The 24,430-nt window shown below is 38.2% G+C and overlaps 1 protein-coding gene across 1 annotated transcript; it reads right to left on the reverse strand.

Annotated features, from left to right (window-relative positions):
- Positions 1 to 15,387: 15,387 nt before the first annotated feature.
- Positions 15,388 to 18,400, reverse strand: LOC109243719 (protein SAR DEFICIENT 1-like). The gene is made up of 7 exons (XM_019410700.1): positions 18,195 to 18,400; positions 18,030 to 18,105; positions 17,348 to 17,909; positions 16,594 to 16,754; positions 16,290 to 16,484; positions 16,101 to 16,197; positions 15,388 to 15,851 (listed from the first exon to the last, which is right to left on the reverse strand). Exons 1-7 carry the CDS (start codon positions 18,281 to 18,283, stop codon positions 15,691 to 15,693), a joined length of 1,341 nt encoding a protein of 446 aa, XP_019266245.1. The 5' UTR covers positions 18,284 to 18,400; the 3' UTR covers positions 15,388 to 15,690.
- Positions 18,401 to 24,430: the final 6,030 nt, after the last annotated feature.

Here is a 24,430-nt window from a genome sequence, read left to right on the forward strand (position 1 = left end):
ACCTAATCAAGTCATGCTCAAAGAGTCAAACATGCTTCATTTGGCACCAACACACTTAACTACGTACTAATGGTTAGAGACAAGGTTTTAAAAAAATAATCTCTAGTTAGTGACTTTGTGACTCTTGTGTTGACTTTGGTAATCATCTAGTGGTTTATTGGACCATAGTGATCTTTGAACTTGAATGTGGTCGTTTTGGGCCCTCGACTATATCCTCTTTTACAATCTAGTTGCGTGAGGGGTGAGATGAGTTGTTGCTAGTCCAAGTATCCGTGTGAAGGGTCTAGAACTTGCCCCAAAACGTGTTTTAAGGTGAAATCCTAAGTTTTACTTGGTTTGAGAAGTGATTGTGGGCTTTCTGGCCCGTTTGAATTTTCTATTACTAACTAATGTCATTATCCCTAGTCAACACCTTCGAGCCTCTAGCCTTTCTCATTTGATAACCATGTTACAAGGCACAAAAAGAGAAAAGAAATTATCTCTATAAAAAGAGAAGGTAGGAGAAGAAAAGAACAAATAAGAAAAATGCAAAAAAGTGAATAACTGAAAGAGTTGAATGGATTCAAAAAGAGGTAATGAACCTAAGCATTGACAAATCAAAAAGGGGAGAAAAAGAATGAAATGATCAAGAAAGAGTGATGTTAAGTCTCTCTAGTCCCCAATGAAAAGAACGTGCCTCTAATAATTGGCAAGTCTGAGCAGAGAAATGAAAGATGGAGTGCTTAAGGAAAGGTGTAACAACTTTCCAATACGGTATCTGACCCTTATCCAAAAGCCTTCATTACACCCCAAAAGAAGTCTTACTTGATTTCAAGCCGAGTGAGATTACATTAGTGGCGATCAACATGAGGGGCAAGCCTATGGTACTTGAAGTCATACTTGTGACATTCTCTTGTGAGAGATGAGTGAACCTTTCGAGAATCTTCGAATTGAGTGCTAAAATTTCTTATGTGAGCTTTGCAAATAGAAAGTAGAGGAGGAATAGTTTGGATTCCACCAGGGCTTACATGATAGAGCAAGAGTACTTGATGAGTAAAGTCAATTCTTGGAGCTCAAATGTCACATTAGAACTATATGTGCATGAATAATTAACTTGTCGCCTTGTTGATAATGCATGAGTAGTGTGGGTAATTGTTGGTCCCAACTAATATGTGAATTGCTCACCTTTGACTCGCCGAGATGACCCTTAACTCTTGGAGGTGGGAACAAATTTATTTGTTTGAGGACAAGCAAAGACTTATGTTTGGGGGAGTTGATAAGTAGGCATTTTGACTGCTTATTAGCATGTTTTTGCACTTGTCTTAGTCTGAAAGTGTCGAATTGTGTTCCCAAAATAAATAAAATCGTGCAAATTGCAGGAATGCTGGAAGTCTGGTCTCCCATGATGAATTTCGACTCAAAAGGGAGTCTTCCGAAGCACAAGGAAATAAAGGGAGTTGAAACAAAGATGTGCGGTACGCAGAAGAAATTCTATGGCCGCAAACAAAGAAGGAAACCCCAACAAAACTTTCAACAATGGGCGGAATACACATGAATTGTGCGGCCGCAAAACTAGGCTTTCACTGATAGATTCAAAGTATAGAGAATATGCAAAAAGACCAAGTCTTGAAGCCGTTGTGAAGTGCGGACCGCACAAGAATTGTGCGGGCGTAGAAGATTGCCTCGCGATCGCAGTCCGAAAATATGCGGCTGCAGTACTTGCCTTCCTGCGAAGCTGAAGAAATTTGCGGACCGCGCATGGAATTATGCGGCCACAGAACCTCCCGGGGGGCATTTTTGTCTACGATTTTTGGCTTTGTATAAATAGACGAGTTTCAGAAAATTAGGTTAAGTTTGAACATCTAAAGCTGTTGTAGCCATTTTTTTACTGCTTTATGAAGTTTTACATTATTTTGGTATTTTAACATTAGATTTCATCATTTTAATCTTTCATTATGACTTAATTAGCTTTTCTTCTCTATTTTCTGTAATTTCTATTATGAGTAGCTAGACTTTTACTAGGGTTGTGACCTAACCCTAGTGTGTAAACCTTATGGGTGATTAATTTAATATTTGTTTATCATTGGGTGCTGATTTTTAACTTAGTTCATGCTTCAATTTTAGAATTAATGGTTGCAAACATTAATAAACGACGAGGATCAGAAAGCGGCTTACCTTAAGTTAGTAGAGAGCACCGATGAGGATCAGAGAAGAGCCAACAGAGAAAGATATAAGGAGGCTAGGAAGGAGGCAAAATTAGCAGTCACAAAGGCTAAGACTGCTGCATTTGGTTGGTTGTATGAGGATCTTAGGGGCAAAGGTGGGGACAAGAAGTTATTTCGGCTGGCCAAAACGAGAGAGAAGAAGGCTCGCGAACTGGATCAAGTGAGGTGCATCAAAGACGAGGAAGGTCGAGTATTGATGGAAGAGTCCCAGATTAAGCAAAGATGGCAGTCGTACTTTTATAAACTTCTGAATGAAGAGGGGGATGGAAACATCGTGTTAGGGCAATTGGGGAACTCTGAGAGCCACCACAACTTTAGGTATTGTAGGCGCATTAAGGTTGAGGAGGTCGTGGGTGCGATGGGTAAGACGAGTTGGGGCAAAGCGACCGGACCAGATGAGATTCCAGTAGAGTTTTGGAAATATGCGGGTTGAGCAGGCTTAGAGTGGATGACAGAGCTGTTTAATACTATCTTCAGGATGAAGAGGATGCCTGATGAGCGGCGGTGGAGTAAAATCGTTCCGGTGTATAAGAACAAAGAGGATATCCAGAATTGTAACAACTACAGGGGTATCAAGTTACTAAGTCATACCATGAAAGTTTGGGAGACGGTGGTGGAAGGGAGGATAAGGAGGCGGTGTCTATATGGGAAACCCAGTTCGGGTTCATGCCGGGTCATTTTACTACGGAAGCTATCCACCTTATCGGGAGGTTGGTGGAACAACACAGGGATAGGAAGAGAGATTTGCATATGGTGTTTATTGACCTAGAGAAGGCGTACGACAAGGTCCATAGGGACGTCCTTTGGAGGTTTCTGGAAGTGAAATGTGTGCCGGTGGCTTACATTAGCGATAAAGGATATGTATGATGGAGCAATGACTCGGGTTAGGACTGTGGGAAATGACTCAGAGCCTTTTCTGGTAGTTATGGGGTTACACCAAGGATCGGCGCTCAGCCCATTTTTATTTGCCCTGGCAATGGACGCACTGACACACCATATACAAGGTGAGGTGCCATGGTATATGTTGTTCGCTGATGATATAGTTCTGATTGATAAGACGCGAGGCGGCGTTAATGGGAGACTAGAGGTATGGAGGCAAGCCCTGGAGTCTAAAGGTTTCAAGTTGAGTAGGACTAAGATGGAATATGTGGAATGTAAGTTCAGCGACGTGGGGGGGGGGGGACGTGGATGTGGAAGTCAGGCTTGACTCTCGGGTCATCCTGAAGAGAGAAAGTTTTAAGTACTTAGGGTTCAGGGAGATGGGGAGATCGACGGGGATGTTACACACCGTATTGGAGTAGGGTGAATGAAATGGAGGTTAGCGCCTGGAGTCTTGTGTGATAAGAATTTGCCACCGAAACTCAAAGGTAAGTTTTATAAAGCGGTGGTTAGACCGGCCATGTTGTATGGGGCTGAGTGTTGGCCAGTCAAGAATTTACATATCCAGAAGATGAAAGTAGCAGAAATGAAGATGTTGAGATGGATGTGTGGGCACACTAGGCTAGATAAGATTAGGAATGAACATATTCGGGAGAAGGTGGGCGTGGCTCCGGTGGACAACAAGATGCGAGAAGCGCAGCTTAGATGGTTCGGACACGTGCAGAGGGGAAGCCTAGATGCCTCGGTTAGGAGGTGTGAGCGGTTGGCTTTCGCAGGTACGAGAAGAGGTAGAGGGCGGCCTAAGAAGTATTGGGGCGAGGTGATCAGACAGGACATAGCGCGGCTCAAGATTTTCGAGGACATGGCTCTTGATAGGAAGGTGTGGAGGTCGAGCATTAGGGTTGTAGGTTAAGGGGTAGTCGAGCGATTTTCCTCTTTGTCCCTATTTCCCTCTTTGTTCCGGCGAGTATGATAGTATTTTGTCTAGCACTGCTAGCGATTTATGTTATGTTTCACACTTTTTCATAATATTTGTGTTACTGTTTTTCCATTTATTTGTTATCTCTCACGTTGCTGATATTATTTTGGACTTTTGTTGTTATGGATCTAGTGTCTATGAGCCGAGGATCTCCCGGAAACAGCCTCTCTACCCCCTTCGGGGTAGGGGTAAGGTCTGCGTACACTCTACCCTCCCCAGACCCCACTGGTGGGATTTTACTGGGTCTTTGTTGTTGTTGTTGTTTTAATGGCTGCAAACATTGATTCATGCCTATTTGAGTTAGTCTCTACTTGAGAAAGATGGACCTAGACTAGGTTAACTTGGCTAACAAGGAATTGGGTTAATTAAGAGATTGATTAACTTAATTAAAGGGTTTAAACTAGAGATAGTAAGGACCCGACTTGAGTTCATATCAACTATTCAAATTGATACCCATTGGGACTTGAGAAATCCAAATTGGGCAAAATCACTCTCTGACCAAGAGGTATTGAGTGGGTACTGTAGAGTTGAGAGCTATAACACACCCCAATCAACAAAACACGAATTAACGTCTTTATCCCATTAGGCAAATACCTAGGTAATGGTCATAACCTAGGCCTTTAAACTATTTGGAAAACCTCAAAAATATTTATCTTTAGTCTATTTTCTTTAGCATGTATTCATTAGAGTAACCTTAGAAATAGCTGTGAGCACGTCATTTTTGCCCTACATGAATTGCTCCTATAAAATCAAAGCAAATAGATTTTTTTCAATTATTTGCCATTTTATAGGATTTTGTAGGATTTTTAATTAATTATTTACATTTTGTGCATGTTTAAGTTTTATTTAAATCATGAAAAAAAATACCAAAATATCACGCATTGCATTTAGGATTTGTTCTTACATTTTTTAGAATTAATCAGTAATTACTTGCTTTACAAAAATTTGAAAATCACAAAAATAGCTCATTTTTATATTTTTGTCTTTTAATTTTAGTTTATTGATTTTCCTCTTTTAATTTAGGATTAAGTAGTTTCTATAATTTTTGTAATTAATTATTTAGTTTAATTTCACATTTTTAGATAACCTAGGATTTTAATTTTAGGATTTTTAATTAAAGAAAAAAAAAGATAAGAAAAAGATTTTGAAGAAAAGATTTAATAGGATATTAAGCTAGTTCTTGTACCCAAATTAGGCCCAAATTTTCCTAGCTACCCAAATGCACTTGAACCCATTAGCCCAAAACTCATACCCTTCCTATTAAAACCTAGATCTAGACCTATATAGATAGGATTAGACTACACATAAGGGATCAGATTTTTGGATACATTTTAGACTCTAAAAAACGGCGCTCATCTTTCAGCAGAGGAGACCTCTCTTCTCCAAAATTCTAGCACCATCACTGCCGTTCTTCTGGTCTTCTTCTTCCTCTATTGAACAATCACAAATAAAATCAAATCCTTGATTCTTTGCTAAAAATCTCACGGGTCTTGGTATGTAAAATCTGGAACAAAGACTACTCTATTTTTCATTTTTTTTCGGAGTTCCATTTTTAAATCCGAGTGTCGCGTTTGCTGGCTATTTCGAATGCGCTGGGAATGTCAAAATGGTTGAGCTGATTTTCAAGGTTAAATCGAGATCTAAAAGGGTTGTTTGTTGCTGCTGCGTTGCAACTTCGCTGAACCCTTCGCGTTTCTGCTTTGGCTTTGGCTTGGCGCCCTGCTGTAATTTTGCACTTTAGGTATTCCTCAATCTCATACTTATCGTGTACACAGTATGAATCACATATTTGCATTTGGATGGCATTTTTATGACGCGTCGTTTGGAATCCTGTCGTAGCTAATTACAAGCTTTTTCTCGTGACCCAAAAGTTATTCCCCATTTGTTATATTGTAAGCCTTTAGTAGCCGAAGCATGAATAGTCTAAATTTGTTTGTCTTTCATTCAATGTTTCTTTCATTTCCGTTTCTGTACGTAATTTGCATAAGTTGGTTTTAAGTTATTTTTTTTTGTTTTTTTGTTTGTTAACATTTTGCATAAGTTCATTTCCGTGATTAACATTCTGGATTTTTAAAGATAAAGATTGGTATTCTAGCGCATGTGCTGTGTACAGTTTGGTAACGTGAATCTCAATTCGGGGGTGCATTTCAGTTAACCCGATTATAACAACTTCGAATAATCCCTTTGAAAGAAATTGAGGCGTGCCATGCCAAATAAAATCCCAAAACTCATGGTCCTCACTTAATTGATTTTAACTCTTTAGAAATCGAGGTGTGCCATTAGTTGAATTTCTCATGGCCCTCGCAAAGTTAACAACGCGTAGTTGCTTTAGGCGCGTTATTTTAATAACTTACCTTCCTAAACTCGGGTGCGTATTTCATGTGACCCAAATCCAAATCTCACAACGTTAAATAAAATGTGTCTCGGACTGCGGGTGCATGTCATGTGGCGTGGTCCAAAGACGTGTTTTAGATGACGTTGGAATCTTCCTAAAATTAAATAAAAGCAGTTATAAAGTTAAAATTGAACCATAGGCTAAAACATGTATTAAAATCAGATAATAGGCCAATTGTAATGGTTTAAGCGACCGTGCTAGAACCACGGAATCCGGGGGTGCCTAACACCTTCCCTCGGGTTAACAGAATTCCGTATTCAAAATTTCTAGTTCGCAGACTTCAAAAGGAAAGTCGAAATTTCCTTGATTTCGGATTTACAAATAAACCGGTGACTTGGAACACCAATTAAAATATTCCAAGTGGCGACTCTGAATTGAATAAATAATCTCATTTCGAATAATGTCACTTAAATTGAAAAAACTCCCTTATATACCTCTCGGGGTGTAAAAAGGAGGTGTGACAATAGAAAACAAATCTCTGTTGTGGAAGTTTTATCTTAGATAGCCCATTTTCTTGCTTCAAACACATACCCCTAACACCCCTCATAACTCCGAGTGAATTCGACCCCGACTCTTAGTTGGGTCATTATTATTGCATACGACCGTATTATATCTCTTATTGAGGTGTTTTGTGGACGTCATCAATAATAAATCATAATTACCAAGCCTTGGCTTTTAGCATATTAAAATTTCTTCTTCCCCTACTAAAGACCTTATCCGAGGGTGATGGACTCTAGTATTCAAGGTCGAACTCGTGAGGGCTCGTATAATGCTGACATGAGTGCAAACAATCACCGACTTCGGTTTGAAACCGGTCTTCAAATCTAAGTTAGCACGTTTTACTATTGCCTTGTTAAAAACCTTGTCGTAAAACCCATTTTGAGACAAAACCGATTCAAGGGAAAAAGAGTGCACCGTGTGCTTTCAGACCTAATAGCCACACCGTTATCGACCGTTTTACCTGCATATGTAATTCCGATTCATAACATGATTAAAAAACAATAGAGTTCTTACTTAGCAATAGTACCGCTTTAGGTGTGCCACATTCTAATTTTTCGATAGTTGTACGCCTTTTCCTGCTTCGAGTTTTTATGAGCCATTGCCGGTTATTCCGCAACTCGATAAGGTCCTTCCTAGTTTGGTCCCAGTTTCCCCTCATTCGGGTTCCTGGTGTGTAACGTTACTTTCCTCAACACCAAGTCCCCGATTTGGAAGAGTAGGGCATCCTCCCGCCTTTCATCCAATAGTTCCAGGTTCGTGACCATGGCATCACCGGTTGACTCTTCCGTCGCATATTGGAACCTTAGGATCGGTTCTCCCACTTCGACTGGTACTACGGCTTCGGCCCCGTAGACGAACTAATATGGGGTGGCCCCGGTGCTAGACTTCGAGGTCGTACGATATGCCCACAGGACTTCAGGCGGGATTTTATTCCATTTTCCTTTGGCATCGGTCAACCTCTTTTTCAGGTTTTGAAGTATAGTCTTGTTTGTTGATTCTGTTTGCCCCTTCCCACTAGGATGATAAGGCATCGATAGTATATTCTTGATCTTGTGATCTTTGAAAAATTTATTTACCTTGCTTCCGCTGAATTGTTTCCCATTATCGCAAACGACCTCGGCCGGTATCCCTAATCGACATATTATGTGGTCCCAGATGAAGTCAATGACTTCTTTCTCCTGGATTTTTTCGAATGCTTGAGCCTCGACCCATTTAGAAAGATAATCAGTCATGAACAGTATGAATTGAGCCTTACTCGGTGCCCATGGTAGGGGACCGACGATGTCCATTCCCCACTTCATAAATAGGCACGGAGACAAAACTGAGCAGAGTATTTACCCTGGTCGGTGTATCATCAAGGCGTTCCTCTGGCAGTTGTCACACTTTCGCACGAAGTCCTTTACATCTTTCTCCAGTCCAATAACAACCGTCCCTGATTAATTTCAGTACCAAAGATACTGCCCTCGAATGGTTCCCGCAGGTTCCTTCGTGAACTTCTCTCAAGGCATATTCGGCATCTCCCGACCCCAAGCATCTGGCTAGCGCGCCGTCGAATGTTCTTCTGAACAATTTTCCTTCAACCAAGCTAAATCGGGTAGCCTTGGTACCCAGGGCCCTCGATTCTTTGGGATCCGAGAGTAATTTTCCGGTCTTCAAGTAGTCTATGTATTTGTTCCTTCAATCCCAAGTTAAACTCGTCGAATTTACTTCGGCGTGGCCTTCTTTTATCTCCGACTTCACGAGTTGCACTGCTGTTCTCGAACCAAATTCATCGGCATCGACCCACGAACCTAAGTTAGCCAGAACGTTGGCCTCTTCGTTCTAATCTCGGGGTACGTGTTACACGATCCATTCCCTGAATTGATGCAGTGTTACCTGTAATTTGTCTAAGTACCTTCACATCCGTTCCTCCTTTACTTCGAACGTCCCATTAAGTTGATTTACCATGAGGAGGGAGTCGCACTTAGCTTCGATCACCTCGGCCCCAAGGCTTTTAGCCAATTCGAGACCTGCAATCATGGCCTCATACCTGGCCTCATTATTAGTCAATTTCACAGTTCTAATAGACTACCTAACTACATTCCCCGTAGGTGGTTTTAACACGATGTCGAGTCCGGACCCCTTTCTGTTCGAGGCACCGTCCATAAAAAGAGTCCAGATTCCTGAGGTAGTCCCCGAGGTTAACAATAATTCCTTTTCGACTTCAGGCATTAAGGCCGGCGCAAAGTCGGCCACGAAGTCTGCCAAAATTTTAGATTTTATGGCAGTTCGGGGTCGATACTCGATATCGTACCCGCTGATTTTGGCGGCTCATTTGGCCAATCGGATCAAGATCTCGGGTTTGTGCATGATGTTCCTCAATGGGTAAGAGGTCACAACACATATGGGGTGGCCACTGAAAGTATGGTTTTAACTTCTCGGAGGCGCTTAGTAAAGCGAGCGCCAATTTTTCCAAGGGAGAATACCTTGTTTCGGCCTCGCCTAGGATTCAGCGGACATAGTAAATAGGAAATTGCATAACTTCCTCTTCCCAGACTAAAATTCCACTTACCGCCACCTCGGAAACCGCCAAGTAAAGGTATAATTGTTCATCATCCTTCAGAGTGTGCAACAGGGGCAGACTCGATAGGTACCGCTTGAGTTCTTCCAAAGCTAATTGGCATTTTGAGTTCCAGCAAAAGTTATTCTTTTTCTTTAACAGTGAGAAGAACCGATGGCTTTTGTTCGAGGACCTCGATATGAACCGACCCAGGGCGGCTATACGCGTAGTTAGCCTTTGAATAGACTTGACATTGTCCACCATGTTGATATCTTCTATGGCTTTGATTTTGTTGGGATTGATCTTGATCCCTCGATTGGACACCATGAACCCAAGAAATTTTCTCGTTCCGACCCCGAATGCCCACTTCCCCGGGTTCATCTTCATATTGTATTTTTTCAATATGTCGAAGGTCTCCTGCAAATGTTTCAAATAGTCCTCTGCTCACAGGGAATTGAATAACATGTCGTCACTATAAACTTCCATTGATTTCCCTATCTGTTCTTTGAACATCCGGTTACTAGGCGTTGATAGGTGGCGCCAGTTATTTTAATTCGAACGGCATTAAATTATAACAATAAGTGTCGAATTTAGTGATAAAAGAAGTCTTTTCTTGATCGCCCGAGTCCACCGAATTTGGTCGTACCCAGAAAAGGCATCGAAAAGCTAAGTGTCTCGTGCCTAGCCATCGCGTCGATCATCCGATCGATGTTAGGCAGAGGGAAATAATCTTTAGGGAATGCCTTATTTAGATCTTTATAATCTATACACATTCTTAGCTTGTTCCATTTTTTAGACACTACCACTACGTTAGCTAACCAGTCCGGGTATTTAACCTCTCGAAGGGATCCTATTTTAAAGAGTTTAGATACCTCGTCCTTGATAAATGCATGTTTGACCTCCGACTGCGGCCTCCTTTTCTGCTTAACCGGATGGAACTTCAGGTCCAAACTCAGCTTATGAGTAGTTATCTCCGAGCGGGATCCTTGTCATGTCAAGATGGGACCAAGCGAAACAATCTATGTTAGCTTTAAGAAAATTAATGAGTGTCTTCCTGAGCTCGGGGGTTAACCCCATGCCCAGGTATACCTTTCGATCCAGTAGATGTTCGATCAATGTGACTTTCTCCAACTCTTCGACCGTCAATTTGGTGATGTCGGTATCATAAAGAGCTATGAACGATCTCGAAACTCCGTAATCATCCTCATCTTCTGTTCCCCGTTCCTCCGGACTGGCCGAGGCCGGCATCGGCGGTTGCTATTTAACTTCAGCCTTTTTGGTTGGCTCCATGTTCCTTAACGTCGAGACGACAGGCACCGGGAGTACTTTGTCGACTGCGAACTTCTCCTTTACAGCTAATTGTTCTCCGTAAACCGTCTTGATTCCTCCCGCTATAGGGAATTTCAATGTCTGATGTAAGGTCGAAGATACCGCCCTCTTATAGTGAACCCATGGCCTTACGAATAGAGTGTTATACCTCATATCCCCTTCGATCACATAAAACTTTGTCTCTTGGATCATCCCGACGGTGTTCACTGGTAGGGTTATCTCCTCTTTAGTGATTTCGCAGGCCATGTTAAATTCGTTAAACACCTGGACCGCCGGCACTATTTGATCCTGCAACCCCAACTGCTCTATGATCCTCGATATTATGATGTTAGCCGAGCTACCTAGATCAATCAACACACGCTTAACTTGAGATTTATTGATAAGTACGGATATTAACAGTGCATTATTGTGAGGTTGTACAATGCCTCCGGCATCCTCATCGCTTAATGAAATAGTTCCCTCTGGGACATAATCCCAAGTGCATTTTTCCCTCGTGATGGATACTTTAGTGCGCTTTATCATTGGCCATTTAGGGACATCGACCCCTCAATGATCATGTTGATGACGTGCTGAGGTTCCTCCTACTCGGTCTATTTGTTGGCGTCCCTGTTCCTGAAATGATTTTTGGCTCGATCACTCAGAACTTCTTAGAGGTGTCCATTATTTAACAACCGATAAACTTCTTCTCAAATGCCATCAATCCTCGGTCATGTGTCAATGAGTGCCATGATACTTACACATCTAGTTAGGATCTCTCTGGGTAGGGTCAGATTGCAATGGTCGAGGCCTCTTGGTTTCCCTGATCCGCCCGATGGATGATACAGTGGTGGCAAAATCAAATTGAAGTTATACTCTAATAATCTTGGTGCTTCCCTGGCCCCGATCGTCCTGTCGGAACCATTTTTTCTCATCAGACCTCGGGTACTGGGCCCTTGATCACTTCTCTGTTTGTTCTTTGCGGGATAACGCCGGGACCCATTTCCCTTTTGATCTGCGCTGTATGGTTGGTCCCGATCTTGGACCGGCCTCGATTCATGGTAGATGAATCTCTTAGACTTGTCGTCGGCTTTGACGTGATAAACGGACCCAGAGGGGGCTCCGAGTTGGTCGCCCTCGACTTTGATTTTTGACTGGTACCTGTTGTGGACGTCGACCCAAGTTACCGCTGGATACTCTACAAAATTTTGTTTTAGCTGCTGCGAAACCAAGGAGCTTCGGGGGTTCCCTGAGTGAATGCCTGAACGGCCAATCATTCGGCAACTGGAGGCAGGTCCACTCGTTCCATCTGGAACCTAGACACGAACTCCTTGAGCATCTCGTTATCTCTTTGTTTAACCTTGAAAAGGTCCAATTTTTTGGTTTCGACCTTGATGGCCCCGACATGGGCCTTCACAAAAGCATCTGCAAGCATAGCAAACAAATCAATAAAATTTGGGGGTAAGTTGTGATACCATATCATTGCTCCTTTTGACAGTGTTTCCTCGAACTTCTTCAACAACACCGACTCGATATCGTCATCTTCCAAGTCGTTCCCTTTGATGGAACATGTATAGGAAGTCACATGCTCGTTCGGATTCGTGGTTCCGTTGTACTTTGGAATATCGGGAATACGAAACCTTTTCGGGATCGGCTTTGGTGTCTCACTCGGAGGGAAAGGATTTTGGATAAATTTCTTGGAATCAGGTTCTTTCAATTTTAGGGTGCTCCCAGGATTTGATCGACCCTGGAATTATATGTCTCTACCTTCTTGTCGTTGGCCTCAATTTTCTTCTCACCTGATTCTTCCCTCTTCGTTAATGCTTCAAGCATTTTCATTATCTCAGGGTTGATCTCGGGCTCAGCTACACCCGACCTCTCGGTGGTTTGTTCGTTTCTCGGGTATTCTCTTGGGACCGTTTGGGCTCGACCCTGCCAGGGGTGTGGCCTTGATTCTGCAGCTGCGTTATTTTCGCCTGTTAAGCCTGCAGTATTTCGAAGATTAGCCGTAGGCTTACCCCATCACCTTCGCCCTCAGGCATATCTCGAGCCGTTGGTCGGGGACCCCCCGCGAATGTTGTTTTGGTGTTTGGTTAGCATGTTGACGTCGATAGCAACATGTGAATTGGCATTGATTGGATCGGAAACTGGGACACCGTTGGGATCAACAGGGGCACCTCATTGCTAGGCACCAGATTGTTGTTTTCGCGATGATGGTCAGATTCAGGCTCAACGTTCAAGTGAGCAGACTGAGAATTTGACACTTTCAAGCTGACATGAAATTGATACTTTAAAGAACAAGCATAAAAATAGAGTATGTTATGGAGATTTGTATTAAACCACCACTATTACCTTTAGTCTCACGGTGGGCGCAAACTGTTTACCCTTAAAACGGATAACAATTAAATTTGTACACGGTTTTAAAGATATATGGATTCATTCAACACAAATAATCCAAGATATTAGATGAACGAAAGATAAAATGAATAACCAAACCAGTTGTAGTGTTATGGCCCAGCGTGAACTTAGGTTCGACAATAATTTTTGCCCTCGGTTCAGTCCTTGGTTCGAAACCAATTGAGTGTGAAGAACAATAGTAAAAATAAAAACTCTTCAATAGCTAGAAAGCATAAAAATGGATTTGTATTCTCTTGGTATGCGTGTTACAATGTCATTTTTTGAAGTAAAAGCTTGCTCTTTATATAGTAGGAGAGTTTCATCCCTGATACAATTCTAAAATTTAAAAATCCTTCTTTCTTGTTAATTACTGATCCGTAATCGACATCAGGCGAGATCTGCGTCGTGATATCCGGTTGGATGCGGATATCACGGCCCTCTTGTTAGTCGTGTGTGATCGTTTGCCATATTTTCCGAGGTCTTGGATCTCGTTCTGGGTTCGGCGAGTGTCGCTTCATCATACCCGATGATGAGCATATCGTTCACCAATTATAGTCCTCGGCATGAAAGGCTTCCATCCTCGATTTCAACCTCGTATGTTTGCGCCCTTCTTCTGTCTCTCCCATCAAGAAATCAGGTAAGCATTATGTCCGATTTTACCCGCATACAAAGAAAAAAATTACCCTGTCAATACTGATACAATTCATGCTATCACACTACTCTACACTGGATCGCGATTACTAATTAAACTTATCGAGAACTCAAGAGTAAATGGGAAACTTACATAAATGTCCCAAATAAGTCTCAACTTACCTTCCTCTAGCCATTAGTCATAGACTTACCAAAACTAGTCAAGTATATATAAAAATTAAAAAACCAAATAAATAAGGTTCTTTCTCTCAAAGAATCACATGCAAAAATCACGTTCTATAATTTTAAGCGTGATTAGCAACATTAGATGCAAGACGGAAAGGAAATTTCATGGATGAGGTAGCAAATAAGGTGATGAAATACAAAAAAAAATACAATATTCCAAATCTAAACAAAAAAAAACTTTTTCAATGGGTATAATTGAAATTCATTGAAAACATATAGATAAGTCAATATACAAAATTTGAGGTAGATTGGAGGTGATTTGGACTGGTTTTGTATCAAAATTCGTAATTAAATCGAGTTCAAAAAATTCTTCTGCGACACATGTATCACGCATGTATCTCACACACAGGTATACATGGATATACATGTGATACACAATTGATACATATGTGATACATAAATGATACATATATTTTTTTTTTCATGTTCAGTTTTTACTTCGAATTTTCAATTCAAACCACCTCAAAACTTCACCAAATCATCCCAAAATAGAGATTCAAGCTCTTTAAGATGTACTCAATCTATTCTAATAACACCAACTCAAAAGAAAGCAAAATTTTGACAATTTTTTGATACAAAAAGCTAATTGGCTAATATTAGTAATATTTGGGATATATTAGTAATATTTTATGAATTGGCCAATTTTTGTAATGACTTATAAATGGACATAGCTACTCCCTATGTTCCAGTTTATGTGAACCTATTTCCTTTTTGATCTGTTCCAAAAAGAATGACCCCTTTCTAAATTTGGTAATAATTTAGCTTAAATTTACAATTTCGCCCTTAATGAGAAGCTTTAATAACCACACAAATACTCTTGGCCCCTTTTTGACTTGTTTAGGACCACAAATTTCAAAAGTCTTCCTTTTTTCTTAAAATCTCTTTCTAGTCAAATAGGTTCACATAAATTGGAACGGAGGGAGTAGTAGTTTTCCTACGGAAAAAAAAAAAAGAAAAAAAATGACTTTGATTTCAAGACCCTCTTCAAGTCAACCCCCAGCCCAATATAAATAAATAAAGAGTTACTCATATCTTCACATTAGGTGTATACATAAATTCAACAAATACAGATCAAAGTATATAACCTACATACACCTATATTTAATTTACAGGATTTTTCCCAAGCTTAACGGGTGCAAGTTACCCTCTAGATTCCACGTAAGTCGCCTTTTCAACAGTGACTTGAAGAAAGGGTGTTAGGAAGTCAACGCATAATTAAGTACTTCACTAGCAACTTCTCTCAATTTTTTTGGGGGGGTCAAAGTCATAAGTTGTATAAGGGTGTAAAATAAAGAAGATATAGATAGATACATAATCAAATAAATAATTGCATTTGTTCATTTACGTAAATTGATCAACAACCGCTACAATAAAACTTCCAGATTTGAAGTTAAAACAAAAAAAGAAAGGAAAAAAACAGACTTCTACTATTGCCAAACCACACATCTTTTACAAAGGGGTTGGCGCGACCTCTACAACATTTTGTTGTTCCTACACACTATGTACATGAACGTGAATATGCATAAATATCATTCCTTCAGCGTTTCCTCTGAGAAGAATTTAACTTCTGTACTGATATTATAAAATAAAAACAGTTTAATTCGGTTCTCCATTATCAGCAGGGGGGGTAAATGTAGCTAGAACTAACAATCAAATCATTGTTGTATTCAACTAATTGTTCCGATGCTTCTGTCAAAATTGCGTTCAGTTGATAGGATCGCGGCATTGACGGCTGCTGATAAAGAACATTCGGATATTGATCCACCACTGTTTCTCCTGTTCATATCAGAAATCATTTACTATATTATAGAAACCAACAAACTGTACTAAAATATAGAACAAAGAGCATTGACTGTTATTATTAATTCCAAAAACTTGAGCTTTTCAAAAAGGAACTCTTTATATATATATGATCTTTAGCAAGTAAACTAAACTAAAAGCAATTTCTTGTGCATGGTGGGCATATTATAATATGATATTAAGGTACGAATTAGAAATAGTAGAAAAAATGAATATATAAAGTACCTTGAGTTAGCAGTGCTGGCTCATTCACCCGAGCATCAACTTCTTCTAAGGAACTCCAATTGGCATAAGCATCCTTCACCAAATTCTGAATATAGGCCTAAAAATACCATGGTATAGATATTATTATAACTGTTTTAAGTTAAAATATACAGTATCCCAAAGTGAAAATTCGATAACTTAATATTTTACCCTTTGAATTCCAGTTAAGTCACGATTTTCGCAAATCTGCCCGTCAACGATTGCCCTAACAACTTGACATATTGGACTAAGAAAGAGAGTGTAATTTGCTCCAGTGGCCATGTATAACTTAGATCCCTTCTCACAAGTATTTGCATGTTTATATGTCGCATCCCAAATTTTGTCAGACATTCCACTTCCTAGTATCTGTGAAATCATAAACAGTTAAGTAACAGGTTCTTTATAAAAAGATTCTTTTTCATATTTAATTTAAATTTGTTTGTCTCATTTAAGGACTCGAGTAGATCAGGCATACAGTTCTAAGCTTTGGTGTGTCAATGGTGGCCAATTTCAAGAAATCTTGTACAGTGTTGATTCCATTTGAAGACAGCTTCTTGTGAAAAGTTCCATCTTTTCCAATCTTCTCAAGCCGCCACACTTCATCTCCTAGTGCTGGTGGGTAATGTTTCTTGTACACTGCAATATATTACATGATCAAATTTATGAGTTTAACTGGTATATAGTGACAGCGATAGTATTAGGTCACCTAAATGATAACTACATAAAATAAAAAACTAATAACCTGAAAAATAAGATAGATTACATGCTATAACGGATTAGAATATAAACCAAGTCCTTTCAAATTTTCCGATTGCACTATATATTGCAGCACTCGGAATAATGAGTCATCGATGCATGTCGAATTAGTGGGCATTTGGAAATAAGAATTGTGAAATTTTTGGGAAAAAAGTGGGGGAGAAAATCAAGTGAAAATAATATTTAAAAATTAGAGTTGTGTTTGGACATGAATACAATTTGGATCTGTTTTTGGATTTTTGTGAGTGATCAAGTAAAAGTTTTGAAAAATAACTTTTTGGAGTTTTCTAAATTTTCAAAAAATTTCTAAATTCAACTTTAAATGAAATTTGAAATTTTCATGCTCAAACACCAATTCCAAAAAAAAAAGTAAAAAAAAAAAAATCAAAAAGTTAAAAAAAAAATTATGGCCAAACGGGTTAGCTTTGACTGCTAAAGAAAATACTCCTATAATGAAAAGAGAAATAGCTTACATTCTCCGCGGTGATCTTTAACCCTAAAAGATTCAGTAATGGCTTCAGTAATCTGAACAGTAGTTTGACTTGTTCCAATTTGAACCAATTTTGCACCAAGCCTAAATTTTCCACTCCTAATCCAGCTCGAATTATCAGTAAATTCAATTTCTCCGACAGAAACGACGCCGTCACGCATGGTGAAATTGAGTTCACCTGCAAGCAATGGCCTCTTTCCGGTTCTCTCCTTAACGATGCTTTTGTTAAATTCTTCATGTGTCCAGCTGGTTTGATCATTTTGTTTTGAAAGGAAATCTCCGTCGAGTACGACGATTTCTACTTTGATAGGATAAGGTAGAGCCGTCGGAACCAAGCCTTCGCCGCTTGTATCCACCAGAAGAATTTGGAGATTATGACCGTCGCCGGCGACAATTTTGCTGCCGGTGAAAATTGGTACAGACAGTTTTTTGTTGAAAGTGAGGCGAAGATTTGATGGTTCTAAAGCTTTGATTCTTAGTGAAGGAGATCTCGTTATGGTACGACATGAGTAACGTCTTAGTCCACTTTCCACCTCTTCATGAACCTGCAAATTAAATTGGAGTTAGTTACGAACTTCGTCGCTAATTTATCTGTTAAATCACTTATAATTAGCGATGAATTTTTTTTATTTTGAAATAAAAAAGTTCGTGAAATTAACTCGTACCACTCGACGGAGCATAGGTTCCAAGGCGGAAGAAACGTTGTCTAAGAATTTCACCATCACCACTTCTTTAATGACACTACAAAATAACCAAAGAAAGGATAAGTTAGATTTCAATCTTGAGAAATATTAGAAAGAATTAAATGTAGTGATCATAAGGGAACATACGAAGCAAAAGAAGGTGTAGTTCTCATGCGTTTGTAATTTGGTTGGTTCGGGTCGGTATCGGAGTCATCAAAAAACCGTTTAGCTGCCATTTCTATATTGAGGAGAAAATTAAAGTTTGATAAGATCAAGAATTTTTTCAGTATAAAACACTCTAAAAATGGAGCTTTGAGAGATGGGATAAGTAGATGGATATGAAGAGCTGGAAGAGTAGTTTATATATAAAGGGGTAGGAGCCTTGTTTTAAACTGAAAAGTGGAGAATTAATTAAAAGCATAGGGTTATTTGTAATATTAACGGTTTAATTGGGTAATTAGAGAAGCTTCGTGGAATGAAGAAAGAAACAGCTAGGCAAGAGAGGCTTATGCTCAGTGACCTAAGGCAGCCTGATGTAACGACTTTAACGTCAAGACCCTCTTCAAGTCAACCCCCATATAAATCAACACACACACACCACAAAAAAATGGCATCTTTATGTTAATACAAATTTAATAAATACATGATACGGAGAATATGTTTTTTAGACAGATTCTGATTACTTTATAACCATGATTCTTTAATTGTTTATATTTTCATCTCAAGCCACTAAATTATTTAAGTATGATAATCTAATGTAATTTAATTAAGCACTAAATATGAGTAAGTATTTGGTACGGGAAAAAAAACATACCCACGTTTTGTGCTCACACTAATTCAATAACATAATACTCCTAGTATCTTTTACATACAGTATTCACCCACAATCCACCCTTCCGGCCACAAAGAAATCAAGAAACAGTATATATGGAAGAGAAAACCCAAATCAATAGATTAAAGAAATAGAAATATATTTTATATATTCATTTTTAATTATTCATTTTTGACTTTTTCACTTCCTTTAAGGGAAAAAAAATGAAATATGTATTTTACAATTTCACGTATAATAATGATAACATTTCAAAAAATACATTGAAAAATAATTTGGGGAATGAGCAAAGTAATTAATGATAAGGGTAAAACAAGAAGAAAAAAAATTATCTTCTTTTTGATTTGTTAAAATAGACAAATAAAATTGAAAATATACTTTTAGTATAGTGGACGGCGTACTTTCAATTTCTTAAATATCCTTAGAGGCGGGAACAAAGAGGAATTAAAATTCATTTAGACAGGAGAAATAATATGTACGCAAACGTTCGTGTATGGATCTTAATTTCCTCATTTCCAATAAAAAAATTTGTTTCCTTCTTTAAAGAATTCTATTGACTTTACTCACAATATATAAAGAACTCTCCAAAACTTCCCACTTAACAATTGAGACTAAAGCGAAAAAGCATAGATCCGGACAAGAAACTAATTATTACTACTAATTAATTAACGACATATAGGAGACAGTACTTATCATAGGCTATAAATTTTGTTTAGAAGGTAGATAAAAGTACGGATATTAATACAATTAGTAGTAGTATTATCTATCTAACCAATCTCCCAATAGTCAAATTCAAGATTTAAAGTTTATGAATTTCTACAGCAACTTCAAGTTAATATTATGACAATAACTGAGTTTATAATTAAATATTTGTAGATGTTTAGTTTTAAAAAAATTATATATACAACGTCTGGACAAATACTATAAATCCGCCCCGACCTACCCACCCCGTAAAACACACATACACAAACAACACACTCAAGAGTCGACCACACAAGATTGGGACAAGAGAAAGCCCAAAAGGGCCACACATCCACACATAACGAACTTCCCAACCCCACACTACCACCACATCCCACGGAAGCAATGTTAACTTTTGTTAATTAATTGGACAAATTTGACAATATATGCCTAGTTACTAGAGTACTAGAGACTGAGACACTTGTTGATTATAATAAAAGAACGTTACATGGACTTAGAAAAAAAGGGTGAATAGGATATGAACCGCGTATGGATGTATATTTTGCTTTAATTTATTCCTGAGTTTCTTGAAAAAAGTATATTTTATCCATTTGAAATAAATTTCATTTTTGCTGCTACAATTATAATTAAGAGGGTGTTAAATGGGTGGGTCGGGCCGGGCTGGGTAAGAAAAAGTTGAAACCGTCCAGGTTTCGAACCGGGCCGGTTACGTGTTAGGGGTTACCGGGCTTAACGGGTTCGGGTCCATTCGGGTAAAAAATAACCCGTAAGGGTTACGGGTCCAAGGGGCCGGGCCGGGTTAGTGTAATTTTTAATTTTTTTTTTTTGTATTTTGTATAACTATTGTAAGTTATATTAATATAAAGTAAAAATATAAAGAATACAATGAAGATGGGAAAAAAGTTGCACTTAGAAATTGCAAGTGCTACATTTATTTCAAAATTCGAACTTACAAATTGAAAGGTTTGCATTTAACAAGTAAATTAATGAAAAAAGAGTAAATTCAAAGGGTTTACACTGCCTTAGTAAGTTCTTCATAATCAATATGAATTGATTGGCCTTCTTCTGGAGTGTTAAATTCAGATAGTTTACCATGTGTTAATATATCTCCAAGTTCCTCATCTTCTGGGCTATCAACATCTTCACGTCCTTGATTTCTTTGTTCCGATCTAATCCAATCTCTGAAACATACTAAAACTTCCAAAGCATTGCTTCTCAATGAGTGAAGGGTGTCTCCAAGTTGTTGCCTTGCTTGGTTAAATGCTCTCTCTGATGCAACAGTTGAAATTGGCACATTCAGCATGTCCCGAGCCATAGCGGAAAGAAGAGGAAATTGCTTTCCATTCTCATGCTACCAACCCAACGGTGAAATTCCTTTGTGCGAGGCTCCTTTTGCTTTTGCTAGTAGAATTGAAGTTCATCAATGTTCCTGCTACTGATTTGAATGTTAGAAAATGTAAAAAAAATATTAAAACTATCAAGGCCTTCATCATCATCCACAATAGTAGAAGTGGTACAATGCATAGTGGGATTAACATTGCCTACATTAAGAGCATCATCATCAAATATATTTGCATAATAATTATATAATTGTTGTAAAGAATCATTTAGCTTGTTCATACAAACATATATATATCTGGGGTTTCAGTTGGTCCAATCTCCATATAAGTATATAAAGCATTGATTAATTGGTGACAATCAGACATCTTAATAGAAGGATTTAAAACAACACCAATTAAGTAAATCGGAGGAACCGGAAAGAAATATTTTTTGAATTTTGCTTCCATTTTTTCAATAATATCCTTATATTTTTCTTTCTTTTTAAATTCAAAGAATAGAAAAGAAAATTTCAGCTATATGTACTAAAGCCATAGTAACAGTAGGGTAATATGCTCCAGAAAACTCAACAGTAGTTGTATAAAATTTATGTAAAAATTTAACAACATCATTAGTGGCCTCCCAAGTAGTAGTTGTTAACATACGGTTTGGATCAGTACAATGCGCATTAGCAACTTCAGTTATTGGGAATCTATATTTGTAGAAGCATTTTAAAAATATATATGTATAACTCCATCTAGTAACAATTTCGTCTAGCATGAATCTGGGCTTAAGGTTATGCTCGGTACACTTATTCTTATATTCCCTAATTCTAGATTGTCTATTATTTCCTTGAATAACACCAACTGCTCTTCTAACATGAGTAATCTCGGTTGAAAATAAATCAAGGCCACTTTTAACAATTACATTATAAACATGACATGCACACCTAACATAAAAAATTTCGTCAAGTGGTGGATGCAAATGCAGTTTTAATATTGAAATTGCGGCATTATTGTTAGAAGCATTATCAAAAGACATACACAATACTTTTTTCTTAAGATTATAAAATCCAACAATTTCGCAAATAGTAGTACTTATAAACACAGCAGTATGACTTTGATCTCCATCATATTTAAAAGCGATAATACATTTTTGCATACAGTAATTATCATCTATCCAATGACATGTAATTGTCAAATAATCATTTCCATTAACAGCATGACCAATATCAGAAGTTAGAGAAACTCTACAAGGAAGGTGGCTAAACAAAATATGTATGTATGTTTGATATTGTCCATGAAGTCTAAAGATATCAGACCTACAAGTACTAGGGATACCTTTAAATAAAGGATTATAAATCCTTTGAATATACATAATAAGATATGATGAAGAAGCAAAAGAAAAAGGTAGACAACCCAAAGCAATCATTTTTGCTAACTCCTCACGATCCTTCATTTTATCATATTTCATAAGTCCTCCAGTCATAGGGTTTAGAGTTGCTTGATTTCCATCTCCATCAGAGCGCCATTCTATAGGATGCTCAATTCTATGCCTACTAAGTGTCCCGGTCCCCCCTAATTGTCCTCCAGTCATATGTTTAAAATTTCCATTACAAAGTTTGCATTTAACTCTATCAGTACCTACTATTTCGTCAAAAAAATTCCAAACCTTAGTTCTTTTTCTCTGATTAGTAGTCCGGGCCACAGGTGGTCTACTACTAGCACCACGACCACCACCCCTACTACCAACTCCAACACTACTAGGTGTAAGTAGTGTCTCATCTTCAATTTCTAATTCATTATCTTCTATACCGAAATCTTCCTGTAATTGCTCAAATTACTACCAGATGCTGAAGTACTACCTCTCTTTCTATTTCCCCTATTAGTAACCTTATTACTACTTTTTTTGCAGCATTAAACATATTGTGAAAATTTAACTACTAGCAAAAATTAAATATGCAAATAAAATAGTAAATAAGAGAAAGAGTTGGAGGGAGTGCACCGTATTCGGCAATAAATTGAACACTTGATGATTTTGCAACTCCAATGTTACCACGAAGAAACGTCAATTGTTCAAACTCAAACTTCAAACTTCAAATAATAAATAATACGATAAATGAAATTTCAAAAAAATGAGAACCAAATACTTGGTTGCATTTTCGATGAAGAATGAGAGAATGATAATTGAGAATATGAGTTTGAGAAATGAGAGATGAGTGAAGAAGAGGGGGGGTGTATTTATAGTTTTTCAAAAGGCTAATTAGGTAATTACAAAAAGTCTTAATTTTAAAAAAAAATTGGCCCAAAAATGGGCTATTTGTGCAAAACAGTCGTTGGGCAACGACCCCTTGGCCCAGCAGACCGTTGCCAACGGTCAAAAAGGCAGAAACGTTAAAAAGAAAAATTGAAAGTAGCCGTTAAACCAGTCTGGGTCGGGCTGGTCCGGTCCGGTTAACCGATTCTACAGTGAATCGCATTGATGGTTTGACCGATCCGGTTAACCGGTGGAACGAAGGTGATCGGACCAACCCCCTTACCCCATTAACCCAGCCCACCCCACCCCTTTGTACCAGTCCGGGCCGGTTCCGGTCTCAACCGGTCTGGACCGGTCCGGAAACGGGTTGACCTGGCCCGTTAGACACCTTAAATTATATAGAGAAAATAATTTCATATGCCCACTTACAATTAAAAGGTAAGAAAATAATCTTATAATATACTCTCTCAGTTCACTTTTACTTGATACGTTTTTGACTTTTCATGCCCCTTAAGAAATAATAAATGAAGTGCATAATTTACCATGATACCTATATTAATTGATGCATCTTTTATTGGATTTGAGAAAATGATTTGAAATGAATAATAAATATTGTGGGTATAACAGGAAAAAAGAATTTGTCTTCTCTTGATATGCATAAAGTGACAAGTAAAAATGAAAATCTATTTTTAGTATACATGCCAAGTGAAAGTGAAGGAGGGAGTAATGACTTATAGATATATTTTGTGTTAATTTTTAACTTATTACAAGAAAACGGTTGGAATTGGTTAAGGAAAAAAAAAGACAATATGTATAAGGAACAAGAAGGAACATTGATATAATTGTGAGTTGGCGCTTGGGAACTATTAAAAGATCGATAAAGAAAATGATTGATTTAACGTTATGTTAAGTTCCCAACTAAATTAATTAAAATAATAATACTTTCTTGCTGCTCAAGAAAGTGATTATACTACTCCATGTGATAGGCATGTCATACTCATACAATCTGTGTTTCCCCAGAATATTATATAAATGGCTAAGGGCCACTATTAGAAATTCGGTAAAAACCGATCAAGAAAAACATATCAAAGTTTTCCTCAGAACATTATATAAATGGCTAAGGGCAACTACTAGAAATTCCGCAAAAACCGACCAAGAAAAACTGACCAACTTTTGTCGGTCAAAAAATCGGTCAAAAAACCGATCAAAGTTGGTCGGTTTTTAAAAATATTTTATTTTTTAATTTTTTTTACGAAACCAACCAACTTTGGTCGGTTTT

Source organism: Nicotiana attenuata, unplaced genomic scaffold (assembly GCF_001879085.1).
Source record: "Nicotiana attenuata strain UT unplaced genomic scaffold, NIATTr2, whole genome shotgun sequence".
Lineage (NCBI taxonomy): Eukaryota > Viridiplantae > Streptophyta > Magnoliopsida > Solanales > Solanaceae > Nicotiana > Nicotiana attenuata.